The sequence below is a fragment of the Camelus dromedarius genome, chromosome 27, assembly GCF_036321535.1.
Source record: "Camelus dromedarius isolate mCamDro1 chromosome 27, mCamDro1.pat, whole genome shotgun sequence".
NCBI classification, from domain to species: Eukaryota; Metazoa; Chordata; class Mammalia; order Artiodactyla; family Camelidae; genus Camelus; species Camelus dromedarius.
Window position 1 is genome coordinate 16,739,010 of NC_087462.1, and position 25,373 is coordinate 16,764,382.

The window sequence follows — 25,373 nt, forward strand, 5'->3', positions numbered from 1 at the left end:
TGGTAATATTGCTGTTTCCCACTGAACCCAGGGAGGGAGTCCTCAGAATCCTTCTTAACACAACATTCCAAACAGCCACTACCGATCGATCAGATCGGCTTTGATGGAACGACTTTGTCTGGTTATAGGTCTTTCAATCAGAAAAATTTCATGAGTTGGAACCATCATGAAATCTTACTCGTTTGGAAACAGATAAATTTGCAAAATTTGAATTAGGCCCCATTTTTAAGGTCAAGGGGAATCCAGTCACACAGATAATTAGTGAGACTTTGATTTACACGGGGATCTTGGAAAACACACACACACACCCCCACACATATACGAGAGTGTATGAGTTTACTGAATGACATATTGCTGCCTTTGCGTGTTTCCTCTTGCTTGTAACAGATCATTTAAACCCAGTTTTCTGTATATTTGCCAGGGACTCTATGCCCCTTCAAAATGGAACTTCAAAAATAGTTAGGGGGCCTCTGTAGTGCGTAGAGCAGGAACGAGGTAAAAGTGCTTAGCCCCTTGTTCCATGCCCATCCCACACGAAGGATTTCAGTAAGAAATCATGGTCTGTGAAGTGAGCCTGTACCACTTCCAGCTTTCTCCCCTGTACTTTGGAACCTGTCTGTGTCTGTACAGATGGTCTCTGTCAGTTGGAATAGTCAGGGGGAAAAATGTAGCATAAGTGAACAAAATTAGCAAATGACATAGCAAATGGAGAACAGTGTACAATCTGATTGGGGGCAGGTCTAGGGACCGAGACATTTCCTGAGTAACGGTAGAAACCAGCCAGCAGGGTTTAAGGACCCACCTACCAAGGCAGAGAGTTAAAGGGGACGCGGAAGTCACAGGATTCAGACAGTTCTATGACGTGCATCCTGATGCACCGGAGTAACCCCCAGTGCCTTCACCGTGCTAGGACTGCTCTTCCATTGTCTGTGTTTGGACAAATTAAAAAGCCGTTCTGTCTGTATGATAGGAAATGAATTCACGCTAAACAAAATTTCAGAAAATTCACGTAAAGAATGATTTCACAGCAACTATCATATCAGGCTCCTGGAAAGTTGCACCTGAACTTCAGTGCCACCTCCGTCACTCAAAGGAATTTTAAAATTGCCTCCCAGACATCCTTGCTCTTCAACATGCAGTTTCAGATATGCGTCAGTCATACAGACGTCCGAGCCCGGTGGTGGCGAGTTACGATCTGCCCCTAGCAGAGCCTCGCTGCTAAGTGGACGTCAGCGCCGGCTTCAGAGTGCCCTGGTCAGGACACCTCCGGGTGCGGGAGCCTTGAAGAAGGCGGAGGGTCACATGGCTCCGAAGGAGCCACTTTGAACTTCCTGAAAAAATTACCAGAAAAGCTTTGAACTCTGCCGGGTGATAGCTTCCGACACTGGTTATTCAGAGAAACGTTTCCTGTCTGAAATGTGGAAAGTGCCTTGGGGTTGGGAGATGGGGGGGCTGGAAACGTGATTTCCTGTCATCACCCCTCCCTCGTCTGTCTCCTTTTTCCTATTTTGCTACCGTGCTGTTTGAGCAAACACCAGGCAGACTAGTGAGAGGGTGGATTTGGGAATAGACCAACCAGTCCTCTGTCACTTGCTAGCTATGCCTTCCTCCTTCTCCGTGCCTCAGTTTCCTCATCTAAAACAAAATGGGGATTATAAGCATTCTAACCTCATAGGATTGTTTTCAGAGCTCAATGAGATAACGTACGTGCAGTGACTGGCACTGTGAGCGGCAGTGAGTCATCGTGCAAAAACGTGAGCAGTTAGAACAGTCAGAGGGATGACAGTGTTGTCATTAGAGGAGGACTTAGGGGAGAAGGTATGGATTAGGTGTGAGCGCTGATGCTGATGACACTCTGAAGCAGTCAGTCTAGCACTGCTAGAGCATCCGGCAAGAATATTGTGCCTTACGTGGCTCCCGACGTTTTAAAGAATGAACTGTGTTTTTCAGATCAAGCTCCATTCATCCACTGCTCTGTGTCGAGGATGACTCGTCTTTACCTGTGACCTTGGGCAGCAGCCCCTAACATTTCAGCTTCAAGGACACCTTATCTCCTGTCTCTTTCTGCCACGCCCACCCTCACCCACCCCACCGATCTTCCCTCGGGCTTCCTCTCACCGAGAGTCCCTTTCCTCTTCTTTCAAAGATCGATCAGGCATCGCCTTTCTCAGGAATCCTTGTCTGGCCCTCCAGCCCTGCCTCTGCCTGGCCAGGCTGAGCCAGGCGTCCCTGTCCTGGGGCCCCCGCAGAACCGCGTCCTGGGTGCTGCCGTCCTGCTCTTCACCACGCGGTACTGAAATGGCGCACTGTGCTGTCCGCCTCCCCGGCTGGACTGCGGGCTCTCTGAGGGCAGGGATGAAGTCTTGCTTCTTTTAGTGTCCTCAGTGTCTAGCAGGGTGCATTTAGGAGGCACTCAGACATTTTATTGGACCGAAATGATCTATCAGTAGCATTTAATGCACTGGAGAATTGCTCAGCAAATACAGTGATAAAAGCGATGACAAATACTGATCTCCGTTTGAGGTGCCAGAAAATGCCTCCAGACACGTACTACGTCTAAAAGCGGGAAAAACGGATTTCTTGTACCTCGGGCACTTTTTGCCTAAGTTGAAACTCTAACCTGATTCTTGAGTTTGCTTTCTGAATACCTTACCCTTCCCTCCACACCCCCCGATGGATTTAGGGCACATCCCCCGGGTTGCTTCTCTTGGCTCATTTTTCTGAGCTTCCCAAATGAACAAACCAGCAGGCAAGCAATGGCAAGAACCCCGAGATATAAGAGCGAGTCGGGTGAAAGCACACACGCCAGTTATCTGCACTCAGCAATTCGGCTGCCAGGAGCTCCCTGCCACGGGAAAAGAGAGGTTGCAGCTGCCTTCTGTGTGGGAGGAGAACTTTTGCTCCAAGGCCAGCTCCAAGTCGCTGCCCACCTCCTGCCAGGCTGGCTGCCCTCCCCATGGCCTCATGTGGCTGTCCTTGTCTTTGAGGGAATTCCTCCTGTGATGTCCAGAAAAAACACTCATGGTGGAGAGGGTGGTGGCACGGGCCAGTTCTTGGAGATGCAAATATGTCGCCCTTTCTGCCTCTCCTCCATTTCTGTCCCAGACTAGTTCATTTGGTTTTGGTCTACCTGGTTTAGTGGTTGAGTCATTCAACAGGAGCTATTTGTCAGGGAGATATTGAGGCTCCCAGGATGAGTAAAATAGACACGTGTCCACCTTGAGATAGTCCTAGGGGCTACGAAGCAATTTAAACGGGCTAACAGGGCAGGGCAGGTGGGTGGGCAGTTTTCAGGAGGAAGGCAGCAAAGGCTTGAATGAAGAACAGAAGCAGGCTTGTGAATATCAGCGAGGCGGCAGATGGGGGAGAACGTTCTAAGGTAGATGGGGCAGGAGGTGCAGAGCGTCTGAAGACGGAGTGGTGTGGCAGGTGCAAGCAGCAGAAATAAGGATGGGCATGTTGGCTGGAGAGCAAGGAGCCACGGGGAGAGTGGGCAGAGCCACTAGCAGAGGGGACGTGAGAGAGGCACCTGGCGCCAGAGTGGGCAAGGCTTGCCGGGCACCATAAGGGCTTCAGGTCTCTACCGGCCGTGGGGCCAAGCAGGAGAGTGACATGACCTAATTTCTATCATTAAAATAGCGTTCTGGCTGCTGTAGAGAAGGGAGGGGGACGACGGGGACTAGATGGGTGTGTGGCAAGAGTGGAAGCAGGGAGAGCAGCGAGGAGACGGTCCAGTGAGCGATGACGGACAGTTTGATGAGGACCGTTGTAGGAGAGACGGAAAGAAGTGGGTGTTGTCCTGACTGCGTCCGTTTCAGCTGTGTGGGTGGATACTTCCGCGCATGCCCATTTTTCTGAAATACGTAACAACTGTTGTATGAATTTGGACATTTGGAGAAACAGCAAACCACTTGAAAAAACACATCTGGAGCATTTCTGGGTTTTTTTTTTTTTTTTTGCATATTTGTATTGTGAAGTGGTTTCAATGTAACTTTCTCTGGATGCTCTCATGACACTCATTGCTGACCTCTGACCCCTCTGTCCTCTTTCCCAGGTCGTCCCATCCCACCTACATCCTCGTCTAGCCTCCTCCCATCTGCTCAGCTGCCTAGCTCTCATAATCCTCCACCAGTTAGCTGCCAGATGCCATTGCTAGACAGCAACACCTCCCATCAAATCATGGACACCAACCCTGATGAGGAATTCTCCCCCAATTCATACCTGCTCAGAGCATGCTCAGGGCCCCAGCAAGCCTCCAGCAGTGGTAAGGAACCTGTGGCGTCTGCATGTGTGTGGTGGGGTGTGTGTGTGTGTGTGTGTAATGTTCTGGAGTCTCCTGCAAAATGACAACTCGGAAACCAGGGCTGGGGAGAAGGTGCTGTGGGAAGCACCGAGGCCGAGGGCGTTGGTCGTTCTGTGGCACTGGAGTTCCGGGATACATTCGTGGAAGGTCATGGTTCCCAAAGAGGTTTTGCTTATCTGAACAGGGTTTGGGGCCCCTTCAGTGGAAGGAATTTGCCCACTGCTGCACGTGAGAGCATGCAGGTCTCCGAGGTGAAGTGCAGAGGGACGAAGGAGTACTGCACTTTGTATGACGGCAGTTCTGGTCCGAGCCGTGGCTCCCTGGATACCCTCGCGTGTTCGATTTGTGTGCATCGCAGATCTCTTGTTTTTTGGATGGTTGGCTTCTGACTTTTCCTTCCTCGCTTGTTTAGATGATTTTGCAATTCAAATGTGTTCCCTTGACATGAATACTGAATGTCTTGCCAAGTCCAAAGTGTTTGGGGGTGGGGGTGACCTCTCCTCTAACCCTCTACTCATCCCCATTCACTTGGATGTAACAAGCTGATCACGTGGAACCGGGATAAACACGGCCTCCAAATCTCTAGTTCTCACGGCGGTTTTCACATTCGCAGAGCGAATCACGTTTGAGGAAATTCCATCCCTCTTCTGAGGATTTTGTGGCAGCTGCCTCGGCTACAAATCTCTCAGTCTTAGATGGGATTGCCCCAGGCCCAGCCCTCACTCTACCTTACTTCGACTTCCTGCTGTTGGCGATGTATTCATAAAACATACGAACACAAGATGGTTCCATCTCTATGGTTAAGTACCCGTGGCCCAAGGAGAGACGTTTGCGAAAATTAATCGCTCCCGACCCGAAGGCCTTGGAGTTGTCTTTTGGCCACTCGTGGTGTCCATTAGCATATCCTATCAAAAGCAACCCGGCGCTTTCCATGCCGAGAGCATTCCTTGATGAGATGGTGGTTTGGCTCCATCCGTGAGTGTATGCCACCAACGGCCCCAGCCTCTACAATTGGAAAGGACTTCCTAAATACGTTTAAGATGATTCATTCCGGAGCTGGAACGATGGACTGCTACTTCTGATGGCCTATGCCCTTCTTCAAAGCCAGGCCTAATATATTTAGTAAACTCATATTCTTTTTCCAAAAAAAAAAATTACCTAATCAAATCTCTCATCAAATGAGCAATCCATTGTTGATATTATGAAGGCCTTTAATCTACCATAAATCTTTATTAGAACTCATCAGAGCTTCTAGTTTGAGAGAAATGTGATTATGGCACTCTTAAAATGACATTACATCATTGGGGTGATTGGTTTATCATTTGGAGAAGAGACATCAATCATAACCAGCATAACCACACAGTAAATGAATTCAACCTTTCTACCGCGGAACAATGACACTGTAATTGCTCAAAATCAGGCTTAAAATGAAATCGGAAAATGCTCTTTCTTTCAAATATGATGTTAACTTAATGGAATATATTATGAAAAATCATGTTTGAGGAAATTCTATATAATTAAAAATATGTGGAAATATATTCCCTTTTTTCTTTCATCGGAGCCTGATTTTAGCTACAGAACCTTTTTTTTTTTCCTGCAGAGATTATGTTGCCTTTAATTGAACGATCCTCGCTTATGTTTTGCTGCTTTTTATTTCATACTATGTAATCGTGATGAATATCGTATTATAAAGGACAAGAGGCTTTTGAAATGAGGTGCACCTGCTGATAGCTTTTTAAAAACAGACAATTATTAGCAAGAAAATGAGCTTTTAAAAACTATATCCTTTTATGCATAGATGTATACCCGAGCCGAGATGATTTCCATGAAAGAGGTCAGTTCGTATCTCAGGGCTGGCTAGAATGTTTTCTTAGTGGTAACGTCGCAAGTGATTTCTTTTTTCTTTTGGATGTTGTATGAGATGGTAAGTTGTTGATAGGGTATTTCTGTTGATTTTCTGCCTAATCGAGACCTCATTTGGGTGGACACAACAGATGTGGGTGCTCAGAGTCAGACTTAGCCGTTTTTCATCACTTACGCCAATTTGTTCAGCTCACTTAAGACTGATAGCAACTGAAGCTTCAGTAACAGGGAGAAATACCACGGAAGAGTTGAGGGTCCATTTTCATCCCATGTAAGAGCTATGCTGATAAAATCTCTTCCCCTGAGAGGTGAGGACCCACACGTGCAATATCCTTGTTTTCGGGGGGGGGGGGGGTTGCTTCTCTGAGAACTGGTTAAAGATCTGGCCAACGGGCAGCCATTGAAAATTCTTGGCTCTGGCTTAGCACTGACATGAGCACAAATCTAATTCGAATATGTGTGTGCTCACGTACGTGTGTTTGTGTGTGTGTGCGTGCTATGGGATGGATGTGGGGTCCAGGGCAAATTGGGGATTCTATCAAGATCTGAATGCAGTTGCCGTGAATTTAAATTTGACATAAAGGCTTGAAAATAGAGTTTGACACAGAAGATGCAAAATGTAGAGCTGTTCCTGGGTATCCTGGATTGAGTTTTCTGAAAGGGGCTGGTATTTTTCGGTAGGTGTCAAGCCACAGACAAAGCAACCACGTGATTGATTGTGTTGTGTTCCGTGTAGCTGGTTAATAACACAGATTTGTTTGTTTGTTTGTTTAAGTCAGTCTCCTGGCAATGACCTTGTGCTTTGCAGATCTGGCACTAGTTTGGTCTTTGTCTCTTTCTCAGGTGAAATAAAACCCCTTCCAACACATTCAGCCCCTATGTGACAGTAAAGCCTTATTTCCCACTGTCCTCTCGTGGTTGCTGTTATGACTTGACATTAGTAAAGCCCTCCGTTAAGAAAATCACTGCACTCATTTCCTGCTGAAGGAGCCTCTACTCTGAAGAGACAAACTGGACGTCAAACTACACAACTGAAACGTTTTTGACAACATGAAAACCCTCCTCAAAGCAACAACAAAACTTCGCCTTTACGGCTTCCCTGTCATTATTTTCTATGACTGCAGTGCATTCTTTAGTGGATGGTTCTAAAACCTTGGCATCCTTGGGGCCAGATTGCTCTAACCTTCAATCTATGCCAGTCGTGCAGATACCCAGGTACAGCTAGAGGGATGCTCAGCAGAGTAGCATTTCCCTTCCCCTCAACCATGTTCTTCCAGAGAGCCGTGCTCCGGCAAGTGGCTCATCCTGTTTTCTCACCTTCTACCAGGGCGGGTCAGCTCCAGAGATGTTTCTTGTATACAGCAGCATCATTTCAAATCCTCTGAAATAACTCACTTGGGGAAAAAAAAAATCTGGATCCCGGTGGCAACATAATGGAGGCTCCCGCAGGTGGAAGAATAAGACTAACTTCCAAATCGTAATGGGGTTTGCAGTTTGCTATGGGCATGTGAGTCAGAAAACATGTGGTCATCCACATTATAATCTAAAAGCATTGGCTTACCTTCTCCTCTATAAAAGGTTGAGAAAGGTAGAGTTTTAGTTTTCTTGAAAGTCTAAATAAGAGGGTTTAGAAGACTCATTTGTAACGTCAAACGATTAAGGAGAAATGTAACCAAGGACCCTTTCTGTCGGTCCTAGGTTCTGCGAGGCAAAGGAGCTGTCCCTGTTAGAGAGTCTCAGTTATTAACTAAGCACATTGAAGGTGCCCAGCCCATATTTAAAAAGCAATGCCTTGGTCAGTTCTAAAGAACATAGTACATCAAAATCAGCAAGCCTCTGGTTCCCTAGAGGGTTCAAGAGTTCAGTTGCCTAGCTTATTTAAGAATTGCCTTCTTTATCTGGCATCATAAAGCAAAAAGCTTCATTCATTCATTCATTCATTCATTCATTCATTCATTCAGCTGTCTCTTCATTCATTCCTTTTCTTACATCTTCCCTGTAATTTGTGACAGCTTATAACAATTTCTTAAAAGAACTGGACAGCTATCATTAGATGACACAGTAAGGGTAAAGGAAAAATCTAGGAGGAAAAGCACACATACTGGCTCATGTACATAAAGTCCTATTCCATTATTTAAGACGGACAGAAAACTTAATTCTGAGCTTCCTAGAAGCCAAAGCAAAAAGAGAAAGACCAAGATACACAACATCCATGAGATGAAAACAAATCAATGGACTGCTTCAGGGAAATTCTGTGATTCCTTATAGGGAAGCCAGAAATCAACTTCTCTTAAAGAAAGCAGTGTGTGCCTTCTGCATGACTGATTCTCTGTAACTTGCTGTAATGCACATGCTAAAGAATATCCTGTCAAAATTTCTGAGAACCTCCCTCCACGAAAGTCATGGGAAACATTTTTGGTTAAAAAGCAGTTCTACTAATGTCCAAAAATTGCACAGCCCAAGGGCAAACTTGACTTGATCCATAGGTAAACCTTAGTTCTATAAAGGATCATGTCAATTGTCTCATAGACAACAGACCTTAAATATCACTGCCCATAACTACATGTTGATGGGAATTCGCTAACCTTGAGGTTATCATCTCCACCCACAACCTGAACAGCAGGTGTTCTTTGTTGCAAATTTGCCTTGACAGCTGTTGAGAGGTTAGAATTGATATTCTGTGGCAAAGACTAAGGCACTGCGCTGAGACAGCCTCAGTCACGGGCCCCCTCCCACCATCCATGGGCCGGATTTGGGAGGCGGAAGAAGCAGGGAGGTGGGGACCTGTGCACAGAACTTTTTTTAAGTTAATGAAATGCCTTCCCTTTATGTACTTTAGGTTTGGGGAAGGGTTTTTCCTCTAATATGTTATAGATTTTGTTGCCTCCCTAAACAGATTATGCCCAGTGTAATTTAATTTAGCGTAGGATTTCCTGAATAGCTCACAGCAATTATTATGCACATTGATGATGGTACTGGGCTGATAACACGAACTCATTTTCTTTTCAAAGTCACTGGACACTGTGAGGCTGTCTCTCCCACCTCTCCTGAGGTGCCACGTTGTAACTTTAGTCTGTTCTTTCCAGGCTATTCTTTGTCCTCTCAGCTTCACTTTCTCCTGCAGGAATCTTCACTGCAGGATTCCAGGTGTCAGATCCAGAGTAGATGCTCAAAAAGTATTTATTGAATAAATGAATTAATTAATGGTTTCTGTAATTGCTAAATGGACTACTTTTCATCATACATGAATAAAAAAGATGGGGAAGGAAGGCAGGTTAGTCTGTCCCAGCTCGGGGGCATATACTTACTTTGCAAAACATACTCAATCTACCTATGTTTTGCTTTGTTTTGTCTGTTTTTAGATACTCTAGAACTTTGCAGTTCATCTTTAAATGAGAAGGTTTTGAAAAAGCACTTTTTAGACATCATGGCAAGGGGTGGCAAAGCCAATATAAAGGACCCAGGGGGAGCCCGGCGGTGGGGGGTGCGGGAGCCACAGCCCACGGAGGCTGTACCTACCTGGGAGAGATCTCATTCTTTGCTCTTGATCTGAGGGTCAGCAAATCAAGTCCAAATGTCATTCCCTTTCCCACATTGGATTGGTTTTGTGCATAAGCTGCTTGGTTCGCTGTTCTTCCCCATCAGCTTGGATGTCGAGGTGAGGTGTTCAGAGCTCCCCATAACCCCTTTCTGGTGCCAGGCAGTGGTTTGGCTGCGTCTCCTCCAGAGGGGTTCCTGGTGCACCAGGAGCGCAGCCCAAGCCCTTGCTGTCATCTCAAGGCTCAGCCCCCACTCTTGCCCTGAATGCAGAGCCACAGGGGGGTCTGGCTCTCAGCCTGAGGTCATAGCTATTACGCTAAGCACTTTATATTCCTTACTTCATGCACTTTGCTTTAACATCCACCACATCCCTGTGCAGCAGTGATTACCATCATACCCATTTTATTGATGAGAAAACCGTGGCACAAATAAGTTAAGTAACTGGCCCAAAGTCACAAAGCTGGGAAATGAAAGGCCTGGGTTTCAAACCCAACCTTCCTAAATCCAGAGACTTTTCTCCCCACCTCCCCGTTAAATGTTAACCCGCAAGGTATTAGCATGGCTTACCAAGATACACAAGACAAAGTGTTGCGTTAAGGGGTGTGAGTTACAATTTTGAAAAAGGTGGAAAAAAACTGATGGGAGCATCACAAATTCCTCTTCACCTCCTCTGCTTGGCAAACACACGTGTCCCCCAACGTTCTCCCTGAAGATTCTGGGTCAGTCATTTCAGGAGGAGCTCAAGAGCCATGCTTTCAGTCTTCCCTCCACACGATTCCTGCAGTCCAGCAAGTTTGGGAAGGATGAACGTAACGGGAAAGCTCTGAAGCACAACTGAAACAAGTAGGTTTTCTATACTCTGTCCCTGATTCACAGCATGATCTGTAGTCATCAATCCTGTGCCTCAGTTTCCCTACCTGTCAATGTTGGTCGTCGGCCAAAAAGCTCTCTGAGCGCCCATTCTTGCTCTCACATCCTCTGTGTGTAAGTTCCTGGCATCCAGCTGGGCCAGACTCTCCCTGTGTTTACAGACCACACCCCCGTCCCCTCTTCCTGCACAGTGTGGGTCTCACTCCACCCTCTGGGCTGTTGACAAAGCTGAGACCTACGCAGTCGCACAAAGCAGCCCCTTACAGTTTCCCTGCAGAAGTTGAGAAGCGTGGTTTGGGGTCTTACGACACTTGGTTGAAAATGCTGTTGTCAGTCCCAGCCAGCAGAGGAAGCACAGTGCGTCCAGCTCTGACCCGGGCTCCCGGCGAGCCTCACCTCAGCCTCCTCAACACAGTCTTCCACCCTAAGAATTGGGAGGTGGTAGTCTGCAGGGGACCCTCTTGACATTGCTAGATAGAGGTCGGACCTTTTCTTCTTTTCCTTTGTGCCTTCTTGTAACACACACACACACGCACACAGGTAGTTCGGAGCTTCAGCAATTTCCAGCCCAGCTAGGGTAGGGACCGCTCTTCTGCCCCACGGCACAAATGAGCACACAGGCACGATGGACAGGTGATGCCCTTGGAGACACACAGCATGAAAGTGACATATGGCACTGAAATGTTCCTTTTCAGCAAATAATCTTGCTATTGACCGAATTCCCAAGGTCGATAAGCACTGTGTACATTCTGCCTCTCCATCTCTGTCCCCGGCTTCATGGTACATAACAAGGTGTCCCAGGAGCTTATATGTGACATCTTAACAGTTCCCTGCCCTAAACATTTTTACCCAGAACTTCAGCTTCTCCCAATTTTTCTTAAAGACCACATTTAACTCTACCTAGCTTCTTGCATAATACTAAATAACCATTTAAAACTGTGGTCCCTTACTAGATATGCCTCAGTGCTCTATTGAATAAAGAGGTAGATTTCTTTTACCAATGGGCAGTTCCAATGGAAGTTATAGCCCAAGCCCCTGGTAAATCTCTTAGACCTCCTCCCAAAAATAATAATTAAGAATGACTGTATTCTTAAAAGCACAGAATCTGAAGGCTGTGCTACCTGGATTCAACTCATAGCTCAGCCACTTTCCAACACTGTCATCGTGGGTGACTGACTTAATCTATGCCTCAAGTTTTTTAAAATCTGTAAAACAGTGATAAAAGTCTACAACTCCCAAAGTTGTTACGAATATTAAAGGACATTCTGATGCGTCTAAATCTGCTAAAAGGAGATTTCGATGGGACAGAGGTTAGGTTCGGTATTATTCATTTTTTCACTTGAGCAAATACGCTGTGGTGAAATGTAAGTAACAGGAAATGTAATATCTTTACCATTTTTAAGTGTACCATTCTCTGGCATAAAATACTTGCACATTGTTGTTCACCTGTGGCCACCGTCCATCTCCAGAACATTCTCCTGTTCCCCACCACAAACTCTCCACCCATTAAACACGAACTCCCCGTTCCCCCCGCTCCCTTCCTTGCAACCACCATTCTGCGAAGTTGACGACTTACCTCCTGTAAGTGGAGTCACACGAGGTATGTCTTTTTTGTGACCGGCTTACTTCACTTTGTGTAACAACAAGATTCATCCACGCTGTGGCCGGCGTCAGAAGTTCCTCCCTTTGTGTAAGCCCAAATAACATTCTTCTGCATCAACATAGCACGTTGTATGTGTTCATTCATCAGTCACCAGACACTGGGCTCGTTGCCACCTTTGGGCTATTGTGACTAATGCTGCAACAGACATGAGGGTACCAATCTGTTTGAGTGCCTGCGATGGCTTCTGCTGGGTCAATACCCACACGTGAAGTCCGTGAATCATAGAGTAATTCTATGTTTAATTTTTTAAGGACGTGCCAGTCCATTTTCCACAGTGGCCACACCACTTTCCATCCCCACCAGCAACACACAAGGGTTACAATTTCTCTCCATCCTGCTGACACTTGTTATCTTCTGTGTTTTTTTTTAATAATGGCCATCATAATGCATGTGAAGTGGTTTTGATTTGCATTTACCTAATGATCGGTGATGTTGAGCATCTTTTCGCGCACTTATCGGCCATTTGTACACCTTCTTTGGAGAAATGTGTATTCAGATTCTTCGCCCGCTTTTTAATCAGGTAGTCTGGTTGTCGTTGAGTTGTAGTTTGTTTTTTTTATGTATATGCATGTCTCATCCTATTGTGCTGTGCTCTACTCACTTCACAGAATATGATGTTTTTTACAGATTGAAGGTTTGCAGCAACCCTGCATCAAGCTAGTCTGTTGGTGCCATTTTTCCAACAGCATCTCTTCACTTCGCGACTCTGTGTCACATGTTGTAATTCTTGCAATACTTGGGAGTTTTTCATTATTATTATATTTGATATGGTCATCTCTGATCAGTGATCTTTGCTGTTAGTACTTTGACTTGTTAAAGCTCAAATGATAGCATGTTTTAGCAATGAAGTATTTTTAATTGGGTTTGTACATTATTTTTTAGATATAGTACTATTCATAGACAACAGTGTAGCATAACCATGACTTTAATGCACCGGAAAACAAAAAGAAGTCACGTGGCTGGCTTTACTGCAATTTTAGCCTTATTTTGGTGGTCTGGAACTGAACCCACCGTATCTCTGAGGTGTGCCTCACTCTGGATACCAATCACATTCGAAATGCAATTTGCAAATATTTTCTGGCATCCTGGAGGCTGCCTTTGCACTCTCTCGAGCGTCCCTTGTTATGCAAACGTTTTAATTTTGACGTTGTCCAACTTACCTATTTTTCCTTTTGTGGCCTGTGCTTTCAGTGTCATAACAAACACTTTTAAGGGCTTACTCTCTGGCAGCCATTGTGCGAATGGTTTTTACAGATGGCGGCTCATTGAATCCTCCTTCCCAGTGAGGACAGCCCTGATGCTGCCATCTAGGCGCAGGGGCGGTCAGGAGCTGGCCTGGCGTTCCCGGCCAGGTCATGGGGCTCTCCTCTTGAACCTTACTGATCCTACAGAACACCAGCATTCATCACGGCCAGTCTGTCGTGAGATACAGTGAAAGCAGGACCACTGTATGATCTTGTCTGCACACAGGCAGAAAGACGGTCACTATCCCAAACACAAAAATGCAAAATGCCCCCCTCTCCAGGCTAAAATGAGGGACTGTTCATTGTTTACCAATTGCGGTGTTAGCCTCTTCCAGTCAGCCCTTCCTATAGATAAAATATCCTGAGATCATCGTATCATCTCCTCTGTCTGACAGCACCAAATGCAGAGTGGATCTTCCTTAGGTCCTCCCTAAAAACCGCCGAACACAGCCCTTTCCAGCATCCTTCTGTGGAAGCACCGCATGGCGCCCCACTGTGTATCTTCTCCCTCCTTGCAGTGAGTTAATAAGCCCAACTTTGACCACAGTATGTTCCTGGTCGTGTTGTGGCGGGAGGACGTCGACGCCATCCTGCTGTGGGTTGGTGTGATTGTTCTGTTTCACAGATGGGAAAACTGGCACAGAAAGGTTAAGTAACTTGCCCAAGGATACATAGCGAAAAAGTAGAACAACAAGAATTTGACCCAAAGAACTCCATCTCTAGCATGACACGTAGATAAAAATTTGAGTAAATTTTTAAAAGATAGCTCCAAAAAAAAAAAATATGTTCAAGAAATTAAAAAAACAGTTATTTCCTACATGGCTCAGCACCTAAACATTAAATAATGATGGAAGCATTACATGATGAAGAGACAGATGGAGAAGTACCTATGTAGACAGGGCAGGTAGAGGAAAAAGCCGAGATCTGCATCTTTCTAGTGAGAAGTTACCAGATAATGCCTAAAATTGAAAATGCAAGAAATAGCCTCAAAGCATGTTATTTATAGACCTGGAGATGAATACCAAAATCATCAGCGCAAAAAAAAAAAAAAAAAAAAAAAAAAGTAAAAGCAGTTGCCTCTGGGAAAGAAGAAACTGGTGATGATGGAAAAGGATTGCTATTTTTGAAGCAAACATTGTACAACAATTTGATTCTTTGAACTATGTGCATTTTTTCTTTCAACAAAAAGGGGGGCAGAAATTAAAAAGAAAGCACAAGAGATGGGTTATGTAAAACACTTAATACAATGTTGGAACTGCAAAATGGCAGCCGGTAGATACTATCAGTTATATTTTCATTCAACAAATGTGTATAAGTTAGAGGCTATGTCTTTGAGGTGATACCAGGCGGTGTGCCCTTGAACGGTTGGGCACTGGAGCATTTTCATCAGATCTGTAGATTTGTCTGTATGGAGTTGTTAGGGTTTTAGAGCTTTACCCCAACCCAGCCCCAAGCCTTGCTGAAAAATCCCAGGCTTAGGATGGCATGAGACAGAGAAGATATCCTAGCAACTCTTAACCCAGTCTCCGTCCAAGCACAGGTCCCATCTTTTCCCTCAAAGCTTTCCCCACTCAGCCCAACTTCAACCAGAGTCAGAAAGGCACAATGGTCTTACGGTCTGCCTTATTCAAATTAGCACCGCATTACATTCTGATTTGTAATATTCTCTTGGATATTTCATGCATATGAGTCACTTGTGTCAACATGAAACTGTCACCACTTTAAGACAAGGGTCACTTCTTTGGTGTTTTCATGTCATTTAGCGCTTGGTAGCAGTTGAGATGAGCTAAGGCATCCTTATTTGGTTTAGCTTTAAAAGGACGGTGGTAGATTGGGGCAACAAAAAAGGGTGGATACATCCCCAGTAAGGTCTTCTGACCCGGGCCTGTTGACTGAAGGTCGCTGTAACGTTTTTAGATCCGAGACCATCTATGATTGCGGACATGAGCCTGATCAATGTTAGGAAGAACAGAAAAGCCACCCTGGGGCATGATGAGAAGAGACGCATGTTCGTCCAATCTGTTGTCTTCCCTGGACCTAAGGAATATTTCTCTCTTCATCCTTTTCCGTAGCTGCTCTCCTGAGTTGATGGTACCTTAGAGATAGTTACCCCTTTTGATAAGTTTTTGGTGACCAGTCACAATCTGGAGGACTAGCCTTGGGGAATGCGTGGCCTTAGCATCTTTTTAAGTTTCCTAGGGTGACTGTTACAAGGCACCACAAACTGGGAAATTTATAACAACAGAGATGTACTCTCTTAGAGTTCTAGATGCTAGAAGTTCAAAATAAAGGTACTTGCTGGTCCACGTTCCTTCTGAAGTTTCTAGGCAACAGTCTTTCCTTGTGTCTCCTCACTGGCGGTGGTTGCTGGAAATCCTTGGCATTTTTTGGTTGTAGTGTGACTCATTCTCTGCCTCCATCTTCACATGGCCGTCTTCTCCCTGTATGTCCCGAAGTCCCTGGGTCCCCCGAATTTCTGTCCCTTTTTAAGGATACCAGCACTTGGATGTAAAGCTCACCCTAACCCAGTATAACCTCATTTTAGTTACACCTGCAAAGACTGTCTTTCCAAATAAGGTCATTTTGATAGGTACCAGGGCTTAAGACTTCAGTGTATCTTTTGGAGGGACACAATGAGTTCAACCCACAGCAGCATCCAACCCCACACACGGCAGGACAGAGCTATGAGATGCTGGGTGTGAGAGTAGAGCTCCAAGCCTCCTGTGTGGCTTCTGTGATGTTGAAAGAAGCATCAACCCCGTTCCCTCTCTCTGCCTGTGTTCTAGATCCTCACTGGTCCCACCTTCGTCTTCTCCGGAGGATCCTTGCCAACAGGATTTAAGTATGTGGGGAATTACTCCTCTCCTTGAGAAATTTCTTGAAAGAGTTGCGTAGCCTCTCTCTCTGCTTTCTCACTTCCCACACACTCTGCAACCTATTATTTTTCCTTACTTAGTAACTGCTTTTACTACATTCACAAATAACCCTGTATCTGCTAAATTTAATAAACATTTCTCATCATAGCGTCTATTTCCCTCCTTCACTCTTCCTCCTTGAAATGACATTTCCTGTGGCATCTATGGTTCCACATTTTTCTCATTCCCATTCCTTTGTTGCTGGATTCTCCTGTCTTCCTGTTGATGCCCCCTTCTCTGCTTACCCCTTAAAAGTCAGGGTATCTGTTAACCCAGGCTCTCTTTCCTTTACTTTCTATGCACTCTCTCGCGGGTGACCATCTAGGCTCATAACTAAAATTACTATGAGTTTATGGCCCTGGTGTCCATTTCTCCAAGTCAGATCTTCCACCCAGTACATCTGGGTATTTCCACTCAGGTGGGTATTCCTGGATTTTTCCACTAGGATGTCCAGTAGGCAATTCAGGTACAACAGCTCTGAAATGAAATGCACACACACACAAAAATCAGTGCATTCAACCCCAAACATATTCTTTCCACGTGATTTGTCTCTGGTGTTCCTCATGTCATCCGATCAGTCACTCAAGCCAGAAACCTAGGAGCCACCCTTCCTCTTACTCAGTTCTGCCTAGAATAAGTTGCCAAACCCTATCAAATTTGACCCTTAAATATTTGTATGTCCCTGCAACTACTTACTTTGGCTCATGTTACTATTATCTTTGTCCTGGAGATCTAATTGGTTTTAACTGATTCTTCTTGCTTTTAGTTTCTGTCATCTAATTCTTTTTCACAGTTCAGGTAGCAGTTTCCATAAAATGCATATCTGAACAAGTCTCTCTGCTGCTTAAAGCTCTTTGGTGGGACTCCCTTGATCCCTGGATATAGCCTATACCTTATAGCCCGTCGCACGAGGCTCCTAGGCATGTCCCCATCCCCACCTCTCACCATTCACCCCACTCTGTCCGTAGTTCCTGAATACGGCGTGCTCACGCTTTTGGGTCCTTGCTTGTGGTGTTCCTTCTCCCAGAAGGCCTTCTGGTCTCCCTGATCTGGGTTCATCTCCCTTCCATATTTCCCCGTGCCTTCTCTGTTACTGAGCTCACCATCTGACTGCTTTCAACGTTGGATTTAAGCCCCTTGGAGACAAGAACCCTATCTCCTTGTGTCCCATTTGATGCTCTGCATTTACCTAGCACAGTGCCCAGCCCAGAACAGACACTTAATAAATATTAGGCCAATAAACAAACAGAAATGAAGTCAAAGGATGGAAGAAGGATGTGCAGAGTGTGTTTCCGATTTCCAAATAATGGTCCAAGAAAGTCGTGGGGGCAGACCCTGGCTCATGGGCTCTTGTCCTCATCCTGTTGTAGGAGAGGTAAAGAATTAAGAAGGCATTTCTGGTGGATGAAGTGGTGCAGTGTGGGTGACAAAGAAAGCCAGAAGCAAGCGAAGAAAATCAATACAATTAATATTTAAACCCTAGAATCAGACTAAACTAGTGAAGTATAGAAAAACTATCTTGTGTGGTGCCTTCAAGTTCTGGTCCCAGCCTTTCCCCTGATTCCTCCCAGGCGCTCAGCCCTCTCTTTTGTCATTTTCTATCACATCTTTTTGTTCTATGATTCCTGTTGCTTATTATCCATATTCCTTTCTGGTGCTTGTAAAATTCAAAGATGAGAGGGCACATGTATTTTTTGATACTGCAGCATTTAGAGGGTTATCCCTTAAATTAATGTTTTCTGCTAGAGCTGTATTTTAGTGGAAAACAATCATTATTTCTAAGACAGCATCCTGGAGTTGAACCAATTCTATCAGTGAACACTCAACCATAGGGAGCTAACAGTAAAGGGAGTGATCAATCGGCCTTTTTCTTTCCCTCCTCCGCTCTCCAAAGGCAGACTTTGCATCCCTTCCCTTTAAAAAAGAGCCAGGCTGATGGTGTAGCCTCTTTTTAACACCTCAGCAGAACCGTCAGTGCCCCCGCGCAGAAAGACCCCTCATTTATCTTTATCACATTTTCCCCACCGCTCACCCAGGATTTACAGAGATGCACGTGTGCAAATTAGGACCTTACAAATCCCAGCTTTTCATTTGTTGCCGATGTCCAACCGTGGACTGCGGGGCGGGCACAGGGCTCATACTCCTTCATGCCAGGTCCCCCAAATAGTTGCACAATGCATTTGGTGGCATTCACACTTGACTGGAGTCACATTTCAATCCGTTCCATCTGATTGGATGCCGCGTTTCCTTCCAGTCTACGGTAATGGAGCACTCTTTCCAAGTTCCCAAGGTTATTTTCATCTCAGTGACCTTTCCCAGCTCCCTGGGGCGCCTCGCCATTACCCACCCCACTTTGACTCTGCCTGCTCAAGACATTGCTTTACATGTTACTTTTTCTGCAGTAGCAGTGGTGGGTGATACATTTCTGTCAGCGATTTTGTTGCTGCCGTACAGAAGCAGTGATTTTACCAGGCTGTGACCTCGGCCCTATTTCTCTGTGGGTTCTTCTCACGTTCCTCTCACTCGCGTCAAGCAATTTGCTTTTAAAAAATGGGAAGAGGTAGGATGGGACGCCAGCCATTTAAATATTAGGATGCTGGTTTTCTGTTTCTTTTGCTGACCCGTGCACCTTCTCTTGAAGACTGAGAACTGGTTAGAATATAACAGATGGAAAAATGGGTTGTGAAAATAATTTCCTGGGAAAGGGGAAAAGTCTTATTACGCCGGGCAGACTTGGCCTTTTCTGCCTCTCTTTATTGATCTCGGATTGCTGAAAGGGTTCAGAAGATAAAAAGAATCTGTGAAACAAAGAAAGAAAATCATAGCGAAGAAGAAAAGAGCCCTGGAGACAGTGGGGGACCAGAGAAGCAGGGTCTGAGTCTTAATTCTACCGAAAAATCAGCATGGCACCCAAGCAGTCACTTCTCCTCTTGGACCCTCTGTTTTTAATTCTGTAGGGTTGGGAAATTGGGGCCTTATATTTTGAAAGGTCTCTTCCCACTTCCAAATGTCACAATTCTAGGAAAAGAATCAGAACGAGACACAACACATTTAGTCCACTTCTAGGGATGTCTTGGGTTGCCAAGTCTGTTCTCTGTCTTCAAAAGCACAGAAAACCATTTTTCCTTCCCAAAGATAGGAAACTAAAACCGTTGCTCCTTTCTAGATTGATGGGGTTGGGGATGGGGACGGTAATGATGATACCGATATGATGATGATATTACATAAATATAAGTCATGATTATTATTTAACATAACATATCTTTGAAACTTTCTATTTCAAAGAACAAGTTTGTATACATTATTTCAGAGGTTGCCAGCATCTGGCCCTTGGACATGTGAGCTTGCAAACCTATGGGATTTGTCCTTGCTGGTGTTTTTCGAATGTCGTTATGGAAAAAAAAAAAAAAAGAATGTTTTACATGAACATTCATAATGCTGTCTTTCTTGGAATAACAAATCTAGCATTACCTGCCTGCACTACAACACGGCCACAAATATCGAGTCAAGTAGAGGCTGCCCATTTTAGGTGGGGCAGGCGTTGTCCATTTACTCCTTTCTGTGATGGGCCTGGCATCTGTAGGTGTTTGAACTTGGGGTCCCAGTTACCCAACTTGTGTAGCTTGTGGGCATCGATGATGGTGGTGGTGATGATGGTGTAGATGATGATGATGATGGTGGTGGTGATGATGGTGGTGCAGATGATGATGATGATGGTGGTGGTGATGATGGTGGTGTAGATGATGATGGTGGTGGTGATGATGGTGGTGTAGATGATGATGATGGTGGTGGTGGTGATGGTCACACCACCATTGTCATTGTTAATAACTTCCCTGTTGATGTACCATTTTTCCCTTTAGAAAACACTGCCATGTGCATTACCTATTTAAAACCCCCATTACTACCAGGTAATGAGGTGAATATAACATATGATTATCCCCACTTAGATAAGACATTTGAGCCTCCAAAAACTCACATGACTTAAAAATGGACAGTATTTAGTCTCTAACAATCTCACACATTCCACCACCAAAGTCTGTTTCATAGGACTTTGTCTGCCTCGTCACATGTATTAAGTCATGGTGTGTTTTCTTATCTTTTTGTCACATGAAGACCCATGCATATGTGTTTCAGACTATTGATTTGTTTTAACACACTGAACTCATTGAATTCATACATCTTGGGCTTAGACCATCCCCCCAAATACGCTTTTTACCCTCACGACTGATTTCTCTTAATTTCCCCTAAGCTACTAGCAGCTTTTTCAACTACATTTCAACTACTCTCTTCCTGTACTCCCAGTGATGACTTTAATTTTTTGACCAAGCAAGATTATAAGCGCTCATGGACGAGTTCTTTGGTTCCTTTGCACAGTCGCTGTGGATTTCTCGGTGAACTTATCAACAAGTATATACAGTTAAAAGGAAGGAAAGCTTCTATGGGTCATGAAAGGTTAGGTGAGCTTGAAGGAGCCTGGGCCAAATATCTTTATAGCGTAGCTGAGTTGTGTGCTGGTTGGCCAAGATCACTGCTAAGGCAGCTAGATGGAGAGGAATTCCAGCTCAAGTGTTTTGTTGTTGTCATTTTTGATATGGGAGTTTACAGTGTCGAAGATCGACTCACCTCTGGGTTCAGTGTCAGTACTCAGACTGTCAGCACATTTTCATTCAATACACACAGTCTGTCCATCGTGTGACAGGGGCTGGGCATTGCCTGGGTTTGAAGGGCCATCGTCACACCGGAGCCAGCTCCCGCGGCTTCCCTCCAGCGTGCTGTGTGACACCGATGACTTCTGCAGCTCTGAGATGCTGCTGGCCCACGTCCTCCTAGCAGCCCAAGAGCAGATCCCTCTTTGAAAACCACCCAGAGATTTGTAGGGTTTGATTTTACTCTAGCCTGTTTTGGAAAAATTCGACTTTTACAGAGGAAAAATTTGACTTTTACAGAGAGGGAACTTCCTGTACTGAGTAAAATCTCTTTATATTTCATTGTATTTTGTTGTAAAATGCCTTAAGTCCTTTGTGAAAGGGGCTTGCAGTAGAAATAAATCAATGGGCCCCATTCCGGAATGGATGAAGATGTTGAATGATAAGCACACTGTGGACTTAATTACAGCATTTCATGGGCAGACATAAGAAATGCTCCTTTAAATGTGCGTGTTAAAAGCAAAGCCCTAATTTCAGGAACAACAGCAAATGTGAAAAGCCATTTCCCAGAGCGGAAGAAATAGAGCATGTACATTGATATAAGCCAACTACATTTCTTTATAAATGAAGGGAAGATACACACCCAGCTCATCATCAGGCTCAGAATTGCATGTTTTGAATAATTTGGATCATATTAGGTTGATCTAAGAAACATCGCCATGTTGTAGTGCAACCAAGCTTCAGAGGGGCCTCTACAAAGGCGTGGCTTTCCTTCCCAAGGTGAAGCACCGATAGGGCGGGGCACCCTGCCCTATTGTAGGGGGGCAGAACCGAAGCAGAGATCGCAGGGAAAGAGGTTACCTGGGTGGGCATGTGCCACCCAAAATCCAATGTGCAGCTACTTAGGGGTGGAGGTGATTTCATTTTCCAAACTGATTATGCTTCCGAGGTCAAGGCTGGAAAAAGCACTTGAGAAGTATTTCCTCGGCAGAGGAAAAGATGGGAGCCCCACACCCTTATTTGGCCTCCATCACTGTTCTGAAAATCCCTCTTGTAAGAACTCCGAAGTCTCTGCCTCATACCCTTTTCCGCTTGGACTGTTGTTTCCTTGGGCGAGTTCTTTAATTAACTTCTCTGTGTTGGCTTCACCATTTAGAACACAGGGGTCATTAGACTTGAAGATAATGTGTTGGGGGAAAAATGCGCAGTGAGAAGCAGGCAGGCGAGTGATCACTACTGTTTATGAATTGTAATGACGCCCCACGTGGACAGTGGCGTCGAGCGCTCTCCCCCCATGGAACTCAGAACCCGCATCCCGGCTCCCTCGTTCCACCTGACGCTCACTCTGAGGTGTCCCTGGAGGGCGGGCAGGGCTGCAGCATCCCCCCTTGGCTGGGTTTCTTCTTTTTCATCGACACGCCTCCTGAACAGTTGGCTCCTCACAGCTCACCGACTGGAACAATCACAAGAGGAATTCAAAACAGGAAAGTAACTCAGGGGCCACTCAGGCCAAAGAGTTGGCAGGTCATAAAAACTCCCCACAGACCTCTGGCTCAGAGGTTAGACATCCATTTCCCCGGGCCCTCCTCCCCCAGAACTGGTCATATGATAGTTCAAGGTTGAATGATGGATGTGACAGAAAAGCAGTTTCAGGGAAGTCGAGTGCTCGTTTTAACTTCCTACGATGTAGTAGAAAAAATACTCTGCTCGTAAAACAACCAGGCAAACTGATCAAGACCCCTGCCGTGTCCAATTAGACTTCTTTAAAAAGGAACAAACTCTTTAGCTTTGCAGGGTTTCTGGGGGCTGGTTATCTTTTCCTTTTGGCTTTTCACAACCCTTAAATTACCTCAGCATATGCTCCGTTGCTAGCAATTCTCTTCCTTTCCTTTGCCACAGGAAACAGAAGAAGTTTTTTATACGTGGCATTTTAAGAACGTGTTAGGGGGGAGGAGACGTTGGTTAATGAGATAAAGAAGGGAGACATTTTCAAGGGCTTTTAAAACCACGTAGTGGGACGGTCATTCAAGTACCGGATCAACCCCTAAGCAAGGTGAGATCTAATGGGTGACGGACGAACTCTGAGTTTGACGTGTCAGCATTGAATTCTTATTACCCTAGTTTCTGTACACCACACAAATTCTGGATCTAAACAGTTCTGCCTAGCGTGCTTTTGAATATGGTAAAATAACCATTTTACGTAGTAAGCAATCAAAGTTCTGCGGTATTTCCACCAGAAGACTGAGTCCCAGTATATACATGGATGCCCTGAGAAATAAGGCAAAATAGTCCAATGTGGCAGGTATCATCATTTATGCTTCTACCAAGCCTCTTTCACACTGCAAGTACTTTATTAGATGATAAATTCCTTGAGAGGGGAAGCTTTGTCTTATCTTTCTATCTTTGTTATAGTCAGAAGCCAGAGATGACTGTTGGATGGATGGGTGGATGGATGAATGGTTGGATGGATGGATGGATGGATGGATGGGTGTAGGGAGGGAAAATGTTACCGAAGGCAAGTTCGTGTGCCTGCTGCACCATGAGGCCAAACAAAATGAAACATCAAAGTTTGGAGCAGAGAAGGGTTTATTGCAGGGCCGAGCAAGGACGAGGTGGCTCATGCCCAGTAAAACCCCAAACTCCCCGAAGGGCTTCAGCAAAGAATATTTAGAGGCCAGGTGAGGGCTGAGGGTGGCAGGGTATGCGATCAGCTCGTGCACAATCCTCTGATTGGTTGATGTGGAGGGAGCAGAACAGTCAACACCATCAACCCCCAGGCGCCAGAAGGTCTGGGGGCCACGTGCTCTCTCCATCATCAGGAAGTTAATGTCTTCCCTTGGGTGGTGGTTTTAAGCATCTGAAAAACTCAGGAAGCATACATGAGATGCTATTATCTGGGTATTTCAGAGAGGAGCTGCAGCAGAGGACAGGGGGAGGGGTCTGACCCTGGAAGGCCCCATAGTGTCCTGCTCAGTTACAAAAGCACTTGACTTTCTTGATCTTGGAAGTTTCTGCTTTCACCAGGGAAGATAACAGAATACATGCCTAAAAATCAGGCCAGAGTGGCATGGTGAGTAAAATATATTTTCATCGCACTCAGAATAAAATCTAGACCACTGGTCTGCCCGTTGCTCACCTTTCATTCACTTAGCTTGACTGTCACCTCCTCAGACAGGCCTTCCCTCTTTTTGACCCTCCACACCCAGGAGAGCGCCTGGCATTTAGTAGGTACTCAGTAAACATCTGTTAGGTGATTGCCCGATAGTAATTCATATTTTCCAAATATTCAGTATGTTAACTGTCAGAACATTCTTGCGGTCATTCTTTTCTCCCAAACTCCAGTTAAAAAGCAAACAATCTAAAATGCAAACCCAATGTGAAAATGTTCCTTTTGTTTTGTCCTCCCAAATCACAGAAGGCTAAGGGGTTGCCTCCTGTCCACCACTCCCCACCAAGAAAGGAGGTAGGGGGAGGAGGAGGGAGGGAGAGAGAGAGAGAGAATGAACAAAAATAAGAAAATCTTTGGAAAAGACTGGATCAAACAAAGTTTGGGGTGGGAAAAAAAGTTGTAAGACTTCTCAAAGTCTTTAATATGCTTATGTGAACTGAGAATCTTCAAGAGAAGAATAAATACCTTATTTCTCAAGATAATCTGACCAGGCAGCGTCACTCCCCCTCCTCTCATGTTCCAGGGACTCATCTCTGAAGGCATACATTTGGGGAAACAAAGTTAAGAACCAGCATATGCAGAATGTTGACCATCGTCCCAGCCACTACACTAGGCATTTTCAGTTGGTCACTTGCTTTGGTCCCTCTGCCTCTCTGACAAAGAAAATGAGCCTCACCTTTTCTTGCTAACTCAGCCAAATCCACGCAACTGTCCCACGGAGCAGAGCAGCCAGGATTTGACCCATTTCTGCTTGATTCCCATGGCCCTGATCATCTCACAGCTACATCCTTCTTCTCAAACTATGGCTTCTAATGAATTACAGCAGACGTTCTCACTAGCAAGCACTAGAATCACCTCGAGAGCTTGTAAGATAGACGTTTCTAGACCTTCTACATGCATTTTTAACTCAGTAGGTCTGGGGTGGGACCTGAACATCTGCATGTCAGACACTTTCCCAAGTAATGCCTGATGCCACTGGTCGGGGGTCCACGTTTTGAGAACCACTGGCTTAAACTCATTGGGTTTGGTTTTTTGGGGGGTTTTTTGGTAATAAATGTTCTTAGCAGCTTGAGAAGCTGAAGACTCTTCCAGGTAGTTTTGCCATCAAATGATGCAACTAATTCATTTCGATGCCACAAATATTTCTTGAGTATCTACCG

At 45.2% G+C, this 25,373-nt stretch overlaps 1 protein-coding gene across 4 annotated transcripts in view; it reads left to right on the top strand.

Moving 5' to 3' along the window:
- Positions 1-25,373, top strand: part of TENM2 (teneurin transmembrane protein 2) — a 1,175,656-nt gene that overhangs the window by 815,852 nt on the left and 334,431 nt on the right. For all 4 annotated transcript variants that reach the window (XM_064480080.1, XM_031437753.2, XM_064480081.1 and 1 more), the window contains one exon: positions 4,055-4,264. In XM_064480080.1, coding sequence (XP_064336150.1) covers positions 4,055-4,264 — 210 coding nt within the window. The remainder of the gene's footprint in view (positions 1-4,054; positions 4,265-25,373) is intronic.